Source organism: Cynocephalus volans, chromosome 1, assembly GCF_027409185.1.
Source record: "Cynocephalus volans isolate mCynVol1 chromosome 1, mCynVol1.pri, whole genome shotgun sequence".
Lineage (NCBI taxonomy): Eukaryota > Metazoa > Chordata > Mammalia > Dermoptera > Cynocephalidae > Cynocephalus > Cynocephalus volans.
Window position 1 is genome coordinate 300,668,179 of NC_084460.1, and position 19,054 is coordinate 300,687,232.

General features: G+C 53.6%; 1 protein-coding gene across 11 annotated transcripts in view; it reads right to left on the reverse strand.

Annotated features, from left to right (window-relative positions):
- The window catches only part of HDAC4 (histone deacetylase 4), a 308,256-nt gene that overhangs the window by 57,326 nt on the left and 231,876 nt on the right, over window positions 1–19,054 (reverse strand). For all 11 annotated transcript variants that reach the window (XM_063099194.1, XM_063099201.1, XM_063099228.1 and 8 more), the window contains 5 exons: window positions 18,687–18,803; window positions 18,404–18,602; window positions 11,964–12,187; window positions 3,246–3,503; window positions 75–261 (listed from right to left, as the gene is read on the reverse strand). In XM_063099194.1, the coding sequence (XP_062955264.1) occupies window positions 75–261; window positions 3,246–3,503; window positions 11,964–12,187; window positions 18,404–18,602; window positions 18,687–18,803 (985 nt within the window). The remainder of the gene's footprint in view (window positions 1–74; window positions 262–3,245; window positions 3,504–11,963; window positions 12,188–18,403; window positions 18,603–18,686; window positions 18,804–19,054) is intronic.

Genomic DNA, 19,054 nt, shown 5'->3' on the forward strand with positions numbered 1-19,054 from the left:
TGCCCCCAGGCTCTGCATTAGGAGGCATCACACAGCCTGCCCCTGCCCAGAATGCGGTGACAGTAGTGGGTTACCTGTTGTGAACCTTGGCTTGCTGGGGGACTCCTGTACAGACACAGGGAAGGTGGCAGAGGCTGGGGAGGACTGTGCCCGGGATAGAGGCCTGTGGCCACCAAAGGACACGGGGATGCCGGCAGCCTCCATGGACGCCTGGTAGTTCCTCAGCTGGTGAATCCGCTGCTGCTCCAGGAGGAGGGCTTGCTGCAGGGGAGAAGAGAGCAAGTCACCTCCTGCCTCTTGGCTGAAGGGCCACATGTATCCTTCTGCAAGCCACTTGTCTCCCTGCTCATTCACAGGCCACAAGCACACCAGGAGTCTGGCCCCACCACATGCCCAGATGCTATGTGAGAGGCCTTCCCTATGCCTGCAGCGATATTCCGAAGGGTCAGAGCCAAGAACAAGGCAGACACAGGCCGCCTTCAAGGACATCACCTTCTTGTGGGAAGACAGGCTATCAACATGGAATTCTGCCGCAGACTTCTTCATTATTGTTATGATAAGTGCCTAGTCAGAGGGCAAGAGGGAGGCTGGGCCCAGTTTGGGGGACTAAGAGGGCCTTCTGTGAGGAGGTGCTGAGCTAAGGAGCAGCAGCCTGGACCCAGCGAAGGGGAGCAGGGTGGGGCGCCGCGCTGTGGGCTCGGCAGGTGGGACAGAAGGCACTGGACGGGAGGGAGCGTGGGACCCAGCACGTCGGCAGCTAGGCCCTCACCGGCCTCGCCTGGGAGCCCTGGGAGGCCACACGCATGTGGGGACCACAAAGCTCACTCCAGCTACACTGGAGAAATAGCAAACGAGCATAAACCACTCCCTCGTTGGGTGTGTTGGTCTCATTTTGACCAAGAGCTCGCCATCTGCATGCCACACATGGGTGAGAGTGAATTGCAGATGTGGGGACAATGACTCTGCCTCACTCGTGAGCACTTCCCTCTCCTGGCCTCCCACCCACATGGCCTCACGCTGGGAGAAAGAACTGCGGGAGAAAAGACGACAGCCCGTTCAGGCTCCAGGTGCTCAGGGCACTGTGCTCGGGAGGGAAAGGCCGAGAGGGTGTGGCCATGCCTCTCTAAGGAGGGGGAGCTTGGCCAGCACTCTGTGCAATGTGGTGTCACCAGCCAGGGGCTTGGGACACCCCTAGGGAAGTGGACCCCAATGGGACGCTGGGGACAGGCTCAGGTGTGCACCCCCCGTGGGAGGCATTGTGGAGCCACAGGGAGTGAGGCAAAGATACAGCTGCCCAAGCAGCCCGCCTCCAGCCCCTCCAAGACGGCCAGGGAAGGGGAGCCCAGGGGCCTACGGTGCAGGCCCAGGTACGGGAGGAAGCAGAGCACCCCTTGCCTGGGAACTCCACCCCAAGCTCTGTCTCAGTCTGGATAAAAGTCTTGAGATTTTGGAAGACCAGCTCCTAGATGAGAAGCAGGGCCCAGCCCTGGGCTGCTAAGTGGAGGGGAGGAGAGCGCGCCTCCATCCAGGCTGTATTTCCTGCCATTAGGAGGGAGAGTCAGAAAGGAACAGAGAGGAAGACTGCCCTGAGACAGGGGAGGGGTCGCAGGGCAGGAGGAGCCGCAGGGCAGGAGGGGCCAGGAGCACATGCCACTGCCCCACACGCCACTGCCCCACGTGCCACTGCCCAAGCTCCCCTCTGAAGCCGGCGGGCTCGCCCTGGCTGAATAACCAATTCTCCTGACACCTGCGGCTCTTTAAAAAACTAGGTCCCCCATCTACGTTTATTTCTACAAATTGCTATGAAGCACAGAGTCCCCTGATGAGGAGATCTGCTTATTATTCTGCAGAGAATTCAGAAAATGAGTGTTTCTAATAACTGTCTCCGACCTGGACTATCATAAGGCTCTTTTTCTCAAGTAAATGCCGACCGTTTTATTATCTACAAGACACCAACCCTAAAAATTATTTATGTAAATACTTTCCAATTTCATGTCAGCATCATAATAGCATATTGCTTCTCAGTTACAGGAAGAGATGTTTCCTTCATAAACTTGCAAGACCTGCCAAGGCATGCAAGGCAGCCCCCATGGTGGGACTGTCACATAGGACAAGCACCGCTCCCGTGCGTTCCGTGTGTCTGCACCACAGGGAGGTCAAGGGCCTTCTCTTATGTCTTCGGTAAGTGTTAGTTCTATTGCACTCTGAAGTAGTGTTTAGTGCCTGGGGTGCTAATAAAGTGGACCAGAAATTACATGGAGGCCACCCTCTGAAGGAGAAATAGAAAAAGCACCATAAAGCCGGGAAAGGGGGCGGTGTGGCCTGCTCTCTACCGAGAAGCCTCTAGAAATCTAAGAGCTCCTCCTGTGTGTAAGATGCGGGCCCAGGTGCTCCTGCGGTGCAAGGTTTTATGTCCATTCACTCTGTGGCAAACATTTTAAAATTTCAGATAAGAATGTAAGTAAACAGAGTCTGTTTCAGAGTCACTCAGTCCCTGACTTCTGAGGTGCTATGGGGGAGGTGCAGCAGCAGCTTCCAGCCACACTGGGGCTGTCACGGAGCTGAGCTGTCAGCCGGGCAGCAGCACTGGGTCCAGCAGGACAGGAGCGGATGAGCGAGCGGCCTCTGCAATCCGGCCACAGCACCCGGTGCTGAGCTCTGCTGCTTGAAAACACCATTAAATTCCATTGCTCCAGCCCTCCTGGCTCATTTCCTGCTTGTCAGGAATAAAACATACAGCAATCTGGTTTCCAACACAGCATTCCCGACTCCCTAGCAGACTGGCCCAAGTATTTCTGTTGACTTGGTAGCTTTATTTTTCACTGGAAATTAACAAATCATTTGCTGGATTTCTTCATCAGTCTCTTGTGAGTGATGAAGAAATTTCTTCATCAGTCACTTGTGACCCAAGTCATATTGTTTTCCTGGATCTGTAAGGCTGGTCACTAGCACCTCCTTGGCCCTGAAGGGTCCTGGCCTCTGCTTAGACACTGCCTACATTTTTGACCAATTAGTAATCTATCTCCTTTTTTCCACCTTTGAATCCCACTAATACTTGGATTTTGTGTTAGCCTATAGCCTAAGACCTGAAGAAAAACTATCCTTAGAGTTTGGGTCCTGCATGTGGCTGGTAAGCAGGTATATAAATACCCACAGTGGGAAACTGTCTAGAGGACACGGCCTGTGGGGATGCGGATGGTCGCCAGGAGCTTGCCTGCCCGTGCTCCCTCTGCCCTGCACGTCACCTGTCTGAAGAGCAGCTCCTGTTCAGTGGGCTGGCGCTGGCCGGGCTCCACCTCCCGCGGAGGTTCCACCTCCTCCTCGTCACTGTCGATGGGCTCCTGCTTCACCTGCACGCCAGCCAGCACGTGCACCTCCTTCTGCCCCGGCAGCCGGTCCAGGTATGGCTCGTTCAGCAAGGCCTGGTGCTCACGTAGCTCTTCTTCTGTCTCCTCGGGGTGGCTCTCGGGCTGCCGGGCAGGCTCGCTGGGTTTGGGGATAATCTGCGAAGCAGAGGTAAGAGATGAAACACAGTATGACCCAGGGCGATGGAGACCACTGGACAGGGTTAGGTTCATCACAATCTCCATCTTTAAGAGCAAACGCTCTAGGACTCTGGGGGTGCCATTACCCTAAATGGAAGCCATCAGGTGCCATTCATTCACCCCCACACTGCAGATATCGGGTGCTTCCACAGTGCTCAGGAAATCATGCCCAGCAGGACCCCGGCCCTGGGGCAAAGTGACTGGCCCAGAGGAGGAGACAGACAGGCATTTAGTGTTTATTAGGCACCTCTTGTGTGCCAGGCACAGAGAAATCCAAAGCAAGTCGCAGGTATCAACCATCGCAGAGGAGAGAATGAATATGGGGAAGAGACCAATGCTAACCTCAAGCCACAGTTGTGGAGAGAAACATCGCCCTGTTGTCCATCTGCCACCCAACATGAGACATGCAAGTCCACAGTGCCTGCTGCCGATCACAGGGACGCACTGTGACTTCCTTCCCTTTACGGATGAGCTCCTCCGTCATCTGGCCCTGCTCACCCTGTGGCCTCACCCTGTCCCTCTGCCCTGCCCCCTGTTCTCGCCATCACCTGCATGGTGCTCTCCCCCAGCCTGCTGCTTCCCTCCCTTGCTTGGCCACTGAACTCACTCTGAGGGGCCCCTCAGGTATCCAGGGCATGCTGCCTTCCCCAGGCACCTTCTCTGACCCTCCCAAGGCAAGGTGATCCTCTTCCACTCTTCTGTGCCCCTCTGTGATTTCCCCATCCCAGGACGTACTGCAGCTTTGTAGCTGCCCGTACAGGTAGCTGTACCTGTCCTCCCCACAGTTTGCAATTCACACGAGGACAGAGACTGTTTCTGACTTATCCACGTGGCACATCATAATTACTCAGGAAACATTTGCCAAAAGCACAGGGTAAATGGAGGCAGCTTTCAGGTAGCAGGGCAGCGTGGGAAAAGGTGTGTGAAGCTGATGTCAGAGCACCCCGGGGCACTTCAAGGAGCCGGCAGGGCTGAGGTGTAAAGGCCAGAGAGCAAGGCTGTGCGTGAAAAAGATGAGGCAGCAGGGCCTCCGGAGAGCACAAGCAGGCGCACGTGCTGCAAACGCATGGTGCTGCAGACGGGCCAGACAGGGGCCCTGAGGACGAGGGCCCAGGCGCCTGGCTGCAGCAGGGCCAGTCTGCATACAGGGGGGAGCCCAGGACGAGGACCTTGGTCTGGGGAGTTGGCACTGACCCTCCCACGCTGAGGCAGATGTGAGCAGAACACAGGCCTGAGGGGAAGAGGAGGCAGCAAGGGACCAGAACACAGTACGCTGGTGCAGAAGGCTCGGGAGAGGAGGCACAGACACCGGCACCCAGGACCACTTCCTTCAGACAAGGCCTGGAGACAGACTAGAGGGACAGGTGTGAAGAACTTCTCAGAACAAGTGACTTTCTTCCTCTTTGCAAACTATAAATGAACACTCCTAAAATTCTGAAGCTCCACATGAAAAGGTCTCTCTGGACACAAGATCTGCCTGTTAACCACGGGAAATGAGTGGACGGGCAGGTGCGCGTGGAGCTGCAGCTGGAAGAAAACGCCACTCTCTAAAGCCCCTGATCATGCTTCACAAAAGGACCCTCTGCTGTGGAGAAGGACATTCCCACCGTGTTCTGACTCTGCTTCGAGAAGGAAACAGGTTTTCAAGAAAGCCCACATTTTTAATCACTGAGCATTTGTATTTTAAGAAGTCCTTATAAAGTCGCTTGTTTTCTCACACACGCTACAAGGCAGACCATTGGGCAGTGCGAGCAAAGAAGGAAGGAAGGGTTTGGTGGGCAACACACACACACACACACACACCACACACACACACACACACACACACACACACCACACACACACACACACACACACACACACACACACACACACACACACACACACACACACACGATTATCCTTAACTGTTTATAATGAGCATTTTCAAGTAAAGCAGACTGAGAGCGAGTCAACCAGAGTGCAGTTTACAAAGATGCCAGGCATGGCGGCCAGAGGGAGGCGAGCGGGAGGCGGCTGGGCAGGTCGGAGCCACCTCAAATGCCGGACTCGGAAACAGAGATGAGCACAGGTCGGGAGCGGGGAGATTCTATCGCAGGCACTGAATTCCACTTATGAATGGACAGGTAAGCTCTGGAGACCTCAGGGCGGGCAGTGACTACAGTTAACGACACCATGTCGTACACCTGAAGCTTGCTGAGAGTGCAGATCGATCTTAAGTGTCCTAGCCACACTCACGCACTCACAGTGGTGACTATGTGCAGTCATGGATGAGTAAATTAGCTTGATGTGGTCACGTCACAATGCACAGGAATATCAAATCATTACTGTACACTGTAAACATAGGCACTTTATATTTTCAGTTACATGTTAATAAAGCTGGAAAAAAATCCATTTCAAATCATCTGCCAACCTTCTACGCAGTTGCTTTGACAGATTTCTCACACCGGTTTAAATAAAACCAGGTTTTTAAGTGTTTGTTTCACTTGACGATTTTGAGATTTGTGATTGCCTCTACTTGTTAATCCCCTTCTCCCGTGTACCTGGAGCCTGCGAGGCCGTGAGCCCTGCCTGGGGTGGGGACAGGGAGGACAAGGACCTGGTGGATGTGCCATCCCTGCAGCAGAGGGCACCGAACCCCCCGTGCCCACGGCTTTCCAAGCCCAGGCTTTTAGGAGCCCCTCACTATGAGGTTGTCAGTGCCCTCGTTTCCTGTTGTTCCCCCAGGGCCCAGCACTGTCTGATGGGGAGCAGGAAGTGGCTGCTTATCCAGTGGTTTTGGGAGGTTTACTGGAGCCTTATAACCCAGTGCTTTGGGGGGGGGGGACAGGAAAGAGCAAAGAACTCTGAAAAGACAACGTGGTGAATGCCCCTGAAGAAGGTGACACAGAATGGCTGAGGGGACGTCCTAGAAGGGGTGTGGGAAGGGTCCGGGAGGAGAGAACTATGCAGTCAGGATGGATAAGGGAATGACCCTGAGCCTTTGGGGAACAGAGACAAGTAACGTGCAGGAGGGCACGAGCACAAAAGAAGTGGCAACAGGGCTAAGGACACGGGGACAGGGACTGCAGGAGGAGGAGGAGGAGGAGGAGCATGAGGAGCAAGAGGAGTAGAAGGAGGGAGGGGAGCGATGCCAGGGCTGCTGAGCGGGACCCCCAGGGCTGCCCCCTCCCAGAGGTAATCAGGACACTGCGCCTACAGTTGTGAAGATCCCTCCAGAAGGTTCATCTCCGAAGTGGACAAAAGCACGAAGGACAGCAGCCCTGCGCCAGGGATGGAACACAGGTCCCTCCTCTGGGGTGGGGGCCTGGAAGAGAAGACACAAGGAACAGAAGGGTGGGGCCCCTGCAGAGGCACATGGCCAGCACCAGGGTCCTCTGGGATCTTTGCTCCAAGGAGAAGAGGTTATGACAAAACTGAGGTTATCACAGTGGGAAAAAGCCAAGGGAGAGCAGCCTTGATGGATGAGAAGCTTTGTTCCTTCTTTTCCTCTGACATTTTCTTTAAAATTTCGAACCTAAAGGAAAATTTCAAGAATAGGTAGTATAAAAAGTCCCAAATGCTCTTCACCTAGACACACACAGGTCGGTGGATGCAGAGGCTGACCTTTCTTTCCTCTGACTTAATGGATGGTCACTGAAGCCACCGTGACCCACGGCAAACACTCTCAGCAGCGACATCTCCCGTGTGGGTGTGTGCAGACTTTCCAGTTGTTCCAATCATGGCCTGGATAGTCCGGTTCTGGCTCTGATCATGGATCATGTGTTCCAGTAGGTGTCCTTTCTCTTTAGGGTCCTTTGATTGATAACACTTCCCTGGGCCTTGTTCTGTCTTTCATGAGGCTGAAACTTCTCAAGTGTCTGACATTGTAAATGTCCCTGAGTAGGATGGGATGATCACCCCAGGAGTGAACTCATGTGAGGCGCCTGTAGGCAGGAACAATAAGACATAGGCCCTTGTCAGGAGTGTGGGACCAGAGGCCACCCATGGTAGTTAGCTGCAGTGCTGAGCTTGATCCGCAGCTGGGGTGATGAGGGGGCTTCTCTGCGGGGAAGGTGCTGGCTGCTGCTGACGTCGACATGCCATCTGCAAAGTGTCTTCTATTTCCTTCCATGAATGATGCTGGAAGGGCTGAAGCGTCAAGTGTTAAAGAGCCTCTAACTTCTCCATTTCCAGTTTCCTGCCCACTCTCTCATGTTATGGGCTCCTGCTACAAGGACAGGGCACATCCCGCTCTCCTCTTCCCAGGAGGGCCTCAGATCCACCCTCTCACTGCCGCGGCCCTGCAGGGCAGCTGGGATGCGCTGGACCATCAGAGGAAGAGGGGGAGTTGAGAGAGTCTACTGACACAGAGCAGGGCAGAGTGGGGTGTGGGTCAGTCCTTTGGGAAGGCCCTTCCCAGGTCTTCTCACACGATCAGAGGCCCCCAGACCCCTCCAGAGGACTTGTGACTCTCAGTGCTTCCACGAGACAGAACCTGGCCCTGGCACAGGATTCCTGGGGGCCCCAAGCGTTCTGGCTCTTCTGGCCCCAGGCAGAAACTGGGACATGTGTCCTGTCCTGAGGTGCAGAGAGGCTCCCGAGGGGTGGCCCCTGACTCACCAGGCTTCATCCTGAAAGTGCCTGGGAGGGACGTGGCTGTGAGGCAGAGCAGCCGGCTACGTAGCGCCAGCTTCTGGGCTCAGCACTGACGCAGCGCTTGTGCAGGTGGCTGCCCTGGGCCACCGCTGCAGACAGGCCTGTTTCTCCCCCTGGGATCCAGCCCTGCTCCCCACTGTGGCTGCGGGTGGGGGCCACACCACAGGACTGGCTTCGGGAGGTGCAGTTGCAGTTGGCCATGCGACAGGGCAGATGTTGGCAGCGAAGCCACAGCAAATTGGACAAGCAAATCAGCCTGCTGTCATCTGCAGGCCTTTGGGACATTAGGAGCCCCTTCTATCAATTAAGAACAATGCACCTCTATATTTGGAACAATAAATTCTTAAAAAGTCAGACTGGAGTTGAGGGCCAAAACCAAACTGGTAGACATGCCAGTATTTTAAAACTATTAGACATACTCATAATAAGACCACCCAAAACACTGACTCCACATCTGATGTTCAACACTGAGAGTGTGGAGTTGGAGGGAAGCACGCTGGCGCCAAGGCGCACAGTCCAGACCCGCAGTCCCATGGCGACCAGGCTGCTCCATGCGTTGTCCCGGACGCGCTGCACGAGCCCCTTTAGCAGCAGAGCCTCGACTCCAGGTATCCTCTCCTATCAGAAAGAAAGGGCATCTTGCCCACACAGCCATTTCCCACTCTCTGCAAACCAGACCACACTGAGGGCTCGTCCAGCCATGCTGGCAAGCACAGAGGCGGTGTCACTCCCGCAGCGCACAGCGCCACTCGCCCTGGGTGGGACTTTCTCCAGAGGGTTCCTTTGCTCAGCAGACCTTGACTGAACGCACTGGGTGCCAACGGCAGAAGCTAGGCCACAGGGGGGTGGCAGCAACACTGCTCATGGGAGAGGGAGGCACGGGGGACCACTCCCACCCAGCTTGCAGAGCTCTCAGCTGAATGGGCAGTTCCCTCTGTGGGCCTCGGGAAGACCACGGAAGGCTGCCAGGAACACAGCAGCCAGGGACAGCAACCTTCCTCTCAGAATGACACCTCTGAGTCAGCCGCACTCGAAGGCAGAGCCGAGCAAAGGAGCAGTGCGCTGCGGGGCAGACGCTCTCAAGGACCCGCGCTTGGGAGCAGCCCCCGTGGAGCTGTGGGGCAGGAAATCGTGCTAGACGGCACCAGGCATGATCGCTGTCTCCCCAGCCTCCAGGAAGACGCTGTGCAAACGCTTCAATCAACTGTCAGGTGCTACCGTAAATCAATCATGTAACAAAATCCAGGGAGACTGCACGGTTTCTAAATCATTCTTTACAAGAATATGTCACATGTGAATAGGTGTTCCCTGCCTTCCGCAAACCTCCCACACCCCATCACTTGAATAATGACAAGACAAAATGAATAAACCCGATGTGCCACTAGAAAGTCGAGTGTTCACGTGCTCCTGACGCTGGGAGGAAGGGCACCTGCAGGCTCCCAACTCGCCCCCAGCAAGGGGCGCCTTTCCCACCAGGTGTGGGATGCATGTGGAGCACCCCCCATGTCCATCCTGCTCACTGCTGTCTGGCGGCGAGGGCCTGCAGTGCCAAGGGGCGCTGTGGGGGTTGGGTGAGCCTATTTCACAGGGCCCGGTGGCAGGAAGGGCCTAAGCGTGGTCTGTGCTGGCCGCTGGTCTGGGGAGGCTGCCATCCAGGACAAGGCACCAGAAGCCACTTCCTTAATCGTATGGCCTCAACTCTGCAATGTAGAGCACCCAGGATGGATTTAGGCTATGGCAGCCATCTCTGAGGGATATTCTCCAAGGCAGCCTCACTGTCCCGGACGTCCCTGAAATCAAAGCCTTCGACTCCTGGGAGGGGTTGAGCAGATTGCCCCTCTTCTTGACTGAGCAGGAAGGAGTGCCTGAGAGAACAGAACTGAGACCAGGCAGGACTGAGCGGCTGGCAGTGCCAGGTGATCAGGCTGGCTGGGGTCAGTGCCACCCCTTTGAGAAGGTGGCAGATGTGGAGGGGAGGGGCTTCCCTCAAGGCTCCACCCTTGCACCTGCGTGGGAATCTGCATATTTGATCTTTCAAGTCACGTCACATATGCCAGGAAGATCTTATCCCTAATCCCCCTCGCCCCGCTTCATTCATTAGTAAAACAACAGAAGTCCCTGGCCCTGCTGACAGGCAGAGGACCCATGGTCAGTGTACATCTGAAATCAGGAGAAGAAATGGGGGAGATTTCACGGGAAAGACATAATCGAGAGAAAGAATTCTGTCCACCTCCAAATCTACCAAAGATTTCTCAAAGTCTCATTCAGAAATCGCCACAAAAGTTCCTTCCAATCTTCTCACCCTCTTGTTTTTTTTCTTGCAACTGCTTTCTTCAGATATAATTTACAAACCATAAAATTCACATTTTTACCCCGCATTGTAACCCACTGAGCTAACTGGCCAGCCCTAAAATTCACATTTTTTTTTTTTTTTGTCGTTTTTTCGTGACCGGCACTCAGCCAGTGAGTGCACCGGTCAGTCCTATATAGGATCCGAACCCGCGGCGGGAGCGTCGCCGCGCTGCCAGCGCAGCACTCTACCAAGTGCGCCACGGGCTCGGCCCCAAAATTCACATTTTTAAATTGTATAATTCAGTAGTTTTTTGTATGTGTACAGAGTTGAGCAACCATCGCCACAGTCTAACTTTAGAACATTATCATCTTCCCAAAAAGAAAAGCTGTGCACACTGGGGTCGCTCTCCATTCCCCTAACACCCCCAGCCCTTGGCAACCACTGGTCTTCCTGTCTCTGGGGTTTGCTATTCTGGACACTTCGTGTGAATGAAACCACACGATGCGTGGTCTCATGTGACTGGCTTCTTTCACTTGGCATCGTGTCTTCCAGGTGCGTCTGTGCTGCAGCCCGTGCCAGTGCTTGCCTCCTGGCTACGCTTGGTAGCACTCCATCGTGGGCACAGGCCACACTCTGTCTCACCACTAGACGGCCACTTGGGCTTCTGCCCATTTGGCTATTGTGAGCAATGCTGCTGTGGTATTTTCGGACAAGTTCTTGTGTAGACGTGTATTTTCATTTCTCTCAGAGCAGAGTTGCTGGGTCATGTGATAACTGTTTAACCCTCTGAGGAACTGCTGGGCTGTTTTCAAAAGCAGCTCATCTCATCTTTAATATTAAAGATGGTTTATTTCAAATGCCAGCATTTGATAAAAACTTACTTGGTACTTTTGTTTTCCTCTTTAGCAGCATCACAAAATTAACCTTTCCTACCACTTCCTCCTGAAAAGGGTCTTACCTCAGTGACTTTCCAGAATTTTGAAGGTACTGACACCTGTGTGGGCTGGCCTGGGCCCAAACCACCTCCCACCTTTCCCCAACACGTAAGCATGTTGCAAGTGCCCGTGACGTGGAAAATGTGCTTTCGGGACAGCAGACCCTTGTAAAGTTGGGGACTTTGGGCTGTGGGTTTGCTTAAAGACATACCTGGTAAGTGGTCCTAGGAAACCCAAGAAAAAAGTATTGCTCAAGGAGGATATACCATGCCCCGACATGAACGCTTCGTGTGCATGGCGTGGTCTGCTTGTACTCATGCTGGATGACGGGGACGGGGATGCACCCTGCGCCAGTCTTCCCACTGTGGAGCTGGGCTGCTCCTGAGCACATGCCCACAGTGCCCACCCTCCCAGGGCCAGAGCATCTGCTTCACTGTGCCTCTCCTTATGCTGAGGGCCTCTCTCCAGGTCAGAAAGGGGCTGATGCTGCAGTCGAGCTGCAAAGAACACACCACCTGTGGAGCCATAGGCCCATGTTGGCAGCAAACCCACCTTGTTCATGTGCAGCTGCTGCTGCTGGAACTGCTGTTTGTGCTTCTCCAGAAACTGCTGGTGCTGCTGCTGGATCACCAGGTGCTGCAGGGCCTGCGCGTTCTGGGGCAGCGGTGCCGACTGGGTGCGCCCCAGCGGGCGGTGCTGCCGCAGCTTGTGGATGGATGGGGACACCCGGTCCGCACCGACCAAGGGCTGTGCGTGGAGGGGCAGTGCTCCCAGGCCTGAAAGATACCAGTCTGAAGATAATATGGAGGAAAAACAGCAGAGGGGAAGAGGAAGAGGAGAGGAAGGAGAGAAGGGCTGTTGAGTAACTGAAGAGACAACCAGGGTGTGTGGGCCCCATCGGCCTGGGTGTGTCTCCCGTGTGACACCCAGAGCCATCCTCCTTGCCACCAGGGCCCCATCCCAGCTACAGGCTGGGTACCTCCGAGCTCAGGCTTCGGGAGCATGCAGACTGTCACCGGAGGCAACAGTCTGCTGAAAACCAGGGCAATGCGGGAAACGCTGGGAGTCCTGGGTAACGGGCTGCAGAGAGCAAGTGTGCCCTTCCCCAGAGGGGCCAACACATCGCCCTTCTAGGGGCCCCAGGCCCAGAAAGGTCTGTTTTGATCTGAAAAGCACTGTTGACAGGGAGCGGGCTGCCAGCCCTGCCAAGGACATGGCCCCAGTTCTGGAAGCTCCAGGTATCTCAGAAGACTGTCCCTATGCTCTTCTCTTACTGCCATTGTCACAGAAGCTAAGTTGAGAGGAAACAAACTGTCCTGACAGTTCACGTCATATTAAGGACAAAGCGCTGATTTTATGCACAAAGACAGCATTAACACTTAAAAATCCTGATGCAATGTCAAAATCGCTTTCTAAAAAGGTTCTGCTAACTTCCAGCCCTGCCAGCTGTGCAGGACACCCGCTTCATCACCCGTCACCCACCCTGTGTTTTTACATGAAAGTGTCTGTTTTGACAAGAGATGATCTTGTTATACCTGACATCTGAATCTTGTTTTAAAATGCAACCTATTTATATAGGTTCACATGAAGTTACCTACACCTATATGAAGTAGCTACCTATGAGCTCACATGAAGTTAAACATTTTGCCCTCTTTAGGCTTTTCGATCATCGTATTTTTTTTTCGCAAATTGCCAATTTGATAGTTTACCAATTTTCCATGGTTCTGTGGGCCAGAGAGGGTCTAACAAACCCTTGCCACTGCTCTGTGAGTATCTGTCCCCTGGTAACCTGGGGCGGGGGGAGGTGGCACTAAATACTGCTCAGGGTAAAAATGACCCACGGTCAAGGGCCTCCGTCCAGGGGAAACAACAAGCGAACTGACCACACCTGCTGTTGGCTGCCGAGTGGGCGACTCCGGGATGGGGCACCTGCCCGAGGCAGGCTTTTGTCCCTGCCCTTGGCTGGGCGGTGTGCCCTGCTGCAAGGGCTCCAGGAATGCCCCAGGAACATGAGTCATGCTGCTGGTAAGCGGGGCTCTGCCCTGTCTCTCCTCAGGGGCCTTGACACCAGTGGCTGGGTGGCCCGGGGTGGCTGTGTGTGCAGGGAGGTGAAGTCCCGCCCAAAACCCCCAGAGAGCACTGACTTCTTCCTGTTTCTCTTGTCCCTTCCCAGGGAACATTTCTCAGTAAAACAAAACAAGACAAAAAAAACAAAAACAAAAACACCGAAAAACTATTTTTTTTGTGCAAATAGAAAGAGCAAACATGCAGAAAAAAAGACCCAACCCTAGCAAAATTGACTTCACTACTTTTTCAAAAGTTACTCAACTACGGTTCCCTAAACCACCATCTCTTATTATCCAACCCCACAGCATTTTGGAAAGGTAAGTTACCTTAAATCTTATTATCTGCTTGGCTACTAAATTAAAGCGAGTAACTCAAAAGGCAGAAACATTCCCAAAATAAGCTTACGAAAATAAAGAGGTAATCATTCTAGAGAAAGAATTTCAGAATCCATCAGGTGTTGATTCAGGTATCACGGGGACAAAGCTATTTCATGGAGGAAGTAAGGGGTCAGTCCCAGAAGCTGCACGGAGGGGATTAAAAGGTCCCTTCTCAGAAAATGAGAAGCTGAAATACATTTTCCTTAGTGTCTTTCCCAAAGCCCAGTCCCCACGCAGGAGGGAGGGTGACCCTGCAGTCTGCGGGCCTACCCATGCCCAACCCCCAGCAGGAAGGTTCTTGCAGTGTATGTGCACACACCAACTTCACGAGACTCAACTGCTGGGCTGGCCGCAGAAAAGGAACCAGTAAGTCAAGTGAGCAGGCATCAACAGGGGGCTATATGGATTTCCAAGCCTGCCTCCTGGCACCCTCCACATAGTAAATCCTGAGGGATTTCCTAGACCACAGGCTTCATACTGGGGTGGAGACCTCCCTGTAGACACAGACCCAAGTCCCCAAGAGAACGGGGCTTCATTTGCAGATCCTGACTTGGGCAGAGGCCCCTACAGGCTGGCCATGTTCCAGTTCTGCTCCCTGCTGGACCCATACCTCCTCTGGCCCCACCTTGGCACCCACAATTTCATGCTAGTGCCTGCTGGGATATAAAACCCATGGCCACCACACACAGGACATTACCCACAGGTACCACTAACCTTTGGGTAGCAAACTTATTAGACAGCCAGGTGGCTTCCAATTAGACCCTTGAGATCATTAACAACAGTTTCTGATGACAGACCATGACAGGGTTTTCAGAGTATATTGTAAAACACTTTCAAGCACAAAATCATAGTAAATCGGATAGGATTATGCAGCAGGTGACCCAGCTGTCTGCAGAGGCTGGCTGTGTCAGTGCTGGACAGGGGTGTGGGGACAGGATCTGACCCTTGCTCTGGTCTCCTCCACTGAGCCCCTGGGTCAGCTCCCTCGTGGCTGAGGTTGCTCAGCTTCTGCTCTTCCTGCCTGCAGCACTAGCAGAAATCCCTCTGGTTTCCAGAGAATGGACACATCCGATCTTGTTTCTGGTGCTGAAAGGGTTGTGTCCCTACTGCTACACCCTTGCTCCTTGTAGTGGGTCTTTGGGTGGTGCCTGCACTGTGCTGAAGTGGGCAGCTTCCCTGGATGTCTGTGCTAAAGCACGTAATCACAGAGATTCTTAAGTGAGTGGCCTGGGTTTGGGTTTTACTACGATCGGCACTAAAAAGTTTGCAAACAAAGGCAACACTTAGACAAATCAGATATGGGGATAAAAAAAAAAAAAAAAAGCAGTTGAAATATCAGATTGCTCTGGAATTCTGGGCCCAGTTCTGCAGAGCTGGCCTTGGTGCAGTGGGATTCTGTGTGAGCACGTGAATTCACACTAGATGAATGACTTAAAATGCCTGAGTCCTTAAATATCCATCTTGTGAATTCCACTACTCTTCGTGCCATGTGAAACTCTTTAGAACCCTTCCAGTGAGAAGTAAACCAGGCAAGAGCTAGATCCAAACTAACAGTGAGCAATCCCAGCTGTATGTTGGAATGGTCTGCATGCTTTGGACTCACCTGGACCAATTGGTATCTGTGGGAGCTGCTGGGGCTGGGGCTGGGGCCAGGGCAGGCATTGGGGCTGAGGATCAGGGACCAGTGTGCCAGTTACAAGACAACCACCATGGTGAGCTGTGTTCATGCCCTTCCTGGGATTAGCCGTTGCTGGGGTAGCCCAGGACTGAAGGGTGGCGTGGGATCACTAACACAGAAGCCAGCAGCACCCATCCCCAGGGGTGGGACGGTGACAGCCTGTAAGCTCTTCTCAACGCTGGTAGCATGCAGTGAGCGTGTGGCCAGGATGCTAGAAAGTCCTGTGACACACTACCTCGACCAGGTACCAGCACCTGCTCCCTCCATCTGGGCCTTTCTCCCATTTATTCACCTGCCGACTCCTACCTGAGGTCTCAGTTACAGTGTCACTTCTCTGGGAAGCTCTGATTCTCCCTCTGCTGCACAGCCCTAGTCCCAGCCTTCTCCACACACCCCAACTACAAAGCTCCCAGGTGCTGGGTTTGGGGGGGTCCAATCTCTGGGTCTCGCCACGCAGGTGACGTTGTTTTCAGAGTCTTGCTTCCCAGCCACACACGCACTGCAGAGGTGTCAGCTGGATGGCCTGGGCAGAGATCTCATCCAGGGCTCTTGTTGAGCACTGCAATGCCCTGCAAACATGATTCCTCTCACCCCGTTGCAATGACCCCTGATCTCCACTCCTGGCCTTGGCTACTTACTCAGAGACTGGTCTCTGAGCTGTATCTGGGCACTCTGTGCTTTTCAAGGGAAGATCTGGGTAAACAGTGACTGCCTGTGGAGTGCCTCACCTGTGTGGCAAATGAACAAGGATGTGTGAGAGCCATGCTGAGACTGTGTGTGCAGCAAGGGGCTGCACTCAGAGCTGTCCTGGCCTCTGAGAGGCAGCTCCAGGAGACCCTGGACCATGGCTCACCCCTCTGGAATCAGCCAGCCACTTCTCTCACAGGGGCCTCTGTTTTCAAAGCATCTGGAAAAGGAAGGTTGTTCCAGCTGACAATTTTATGGGCCTGTACGCCACGATTATCAACAGGCAGGTCAGCCCCAGCCACCTGCGGGAGCAATGACAAACTTGCGCTGATCGGCTGCCCATCTGCCTTGGAGCCCTGGAGGCTCACCAGCACCATCCAGGAATGCTAGTTGGGCACCACTGGGTGTCACATGCTGTGTGGGTGCTGAGCACAAAGCTGTGGCAAACACAGTCTCTGTTCCCCAGGAGAATGTAAATCAAGCAGGCGGGACTGAAGCGTGAACAAAAACTACAAGAAGAATGAAGATAGACAGATGCGGGGACCACACAGGGAGGGAGCTCAGGCTGCTGGGACAGAGGACAGAGGCTCTGGGATGGGGCTGCTGAGCTGGGCTTGATGAAGATGCAGCGCTCTAGACAAGAGTTTTTGCTTCCTTGAGCCACCTTCACTGGCCTGGTCAGGGCATGTGGGGCAGAGGAGGAAGGAGGGAGTGCCACAGAGCAAGTTTTGTGTCCCTGCTAAAGAGCTGGGACACTGCACCAGGAAGTGCTGTCCAACAGATATTTCTGTGAGGATGGAAATGTTCAGTGGGGTGGTCACAGCACACAAGCATGGGACATGCTGCATGTGTAATGAGAAACCGACTGCTTACTCCGACTGTAACTTTCAGTGCAAGGCTCCTGTGCTGAATGTCACAGCTGTGCACAGTGCGGGGGCTCCCGGGCCTCTGAGAGGAGCTTGGAGGCTGCTGGAAGACAGCCTCGAGAGGTGAGAGACCTCCCACAGGACAGCAGGGTGACCTCCAGGAGACCCACAATCAGACTCATGCTTGCGGGGAAGGGAGACGCTGGGAAGGACAGGCGTGGCAGCCGGGGAAGTGAGCATGTGAGAGGGTGAGGGTTTGGAAGGATGAAGCAAGAGTAGCAGCACACCATAGTGCCAGCACCCAAAGGGCTGCAGGTGCAGGCACCGTCCCACGAGACCTCATGGCCATTTCACCCTCATCAGACTCAATGAGGCACATCCTCTTAGCATCCCTACGTTATGGGTGGGAAGATGAGGCGCACACAGAGTGAGAGAGCGCAAGGGCACCCAAGGCCACAGAGCGGGAAGAAGAGATCCGTGCGCCAACACTACACTGCAGCCGGGACACTGACCCCGAGGTGTCCAGCCAGGGTGCCTGATGGGACAAGGCCCCTTATGGCCAGACCAGCAATTCGGAAGAACCAAGTGCTGGAGAGAGACAGGAGCACAAAACAAGAAAACGAAACCAAACCAGCGCTGCACACCTACAGCATAGTACCCTACGACAGGCCAAGCACCTGAGGTTTCCACTAAGTTAGTGTTAGGAATATAAAAGGTACTGCTCTGAGGTTCTTTTAGCTTTCAATTTTGAGCAAATAAATAGGTTTCCAGGAAGCCAAACACCAAGCTGGGGATGGTGTGAAGGTGTGAAATGACGACCCCTGCAGCGGGGATTCCTCCTTGCTTCATAGAAAACACCATGTGTTTCATCATTTCCAAAGCGATACTTTTATACTGTTGTTGCTATGCAAATTTCATAATGATCTTCTATTTTTCTCTAAATTGTACTTTTCTAAATATAACCATCACTCAGAACACATTTGTAAAAAAATTTTGCTAATAGAAACTATATACCAGAGTCGATCTGTGTTTCTATCACCTGTTCAACTTGATCCAGTCTGAAACCCAAACCAGAAGAGCCAGAACTCCTCTTGAGAAATTAAACAAAAGGTATAACTGACAATCTATTTTTATCCCGTCTACATAGCTTTGCAAGTGAGATTTGATTTTTTGCCTTAGTCAAGACAGCTGTCACATGCCAGGGACCTGTACACAGAAATCGCTGGGGTGGAAACAGGCTTTCTTTCCCACCTCTTCCACGAGCCGACAATGGGCAGAGCAGCCCCCCAACACCAGCCAGTGCCACAAGGTGCTCACCTGTGACGAGGGGTGTCTGTGCAGGCGGCTGCTCCAGTAAGACCATGTGCTGCAGAAGAGGGTTGTGAGCCGTGCTGCCGTCCCGCTCCAAGGGCGAAGTGCCCAGGTAGGGGGGGAGGTGGGTGCCGGGGAAGAGGGAGATCCTCTGCTGCAGGGCTGGGAGAGTGAGCCTCTCGGCGTCCTGCTGGCCTGCTGCACCCTGAAAACCACAGTGGGGGATGCTTGGGCTGATGGCCCTGCGACAGCCACCGCAAGCTACACAGACCCACGGAGGCGGGCTTACCACAGAAGGGCCGGTGGCAGGAAGTCCTAAAGTGATGTTGGGCAAGGATGGCGATGTGTAGAGAGGGAGTGGAGCGACCGAGCCTTCTCGTGCCACGAGTCTGTGCGCCAAACTGGTCTGGGGACAGAACATATGATGACTGTTATACATGGGGTCCCTTATGGCCAAACACGAGCAACATATACCAGGAGAAACGACAATAAAAAACATGGGCAGACTGTACTGTTTCTGAGACACCTTCATGCAAAATATATTTAACAAATTATACATGTAGGCGAGCGTATGCTTTTCAAGCACAAGCATGAAAACACGGATTCGTGATTCATGAGATTATTCCCCCTGAGGAGTTCTTCTTCTGTCTTGTCCAT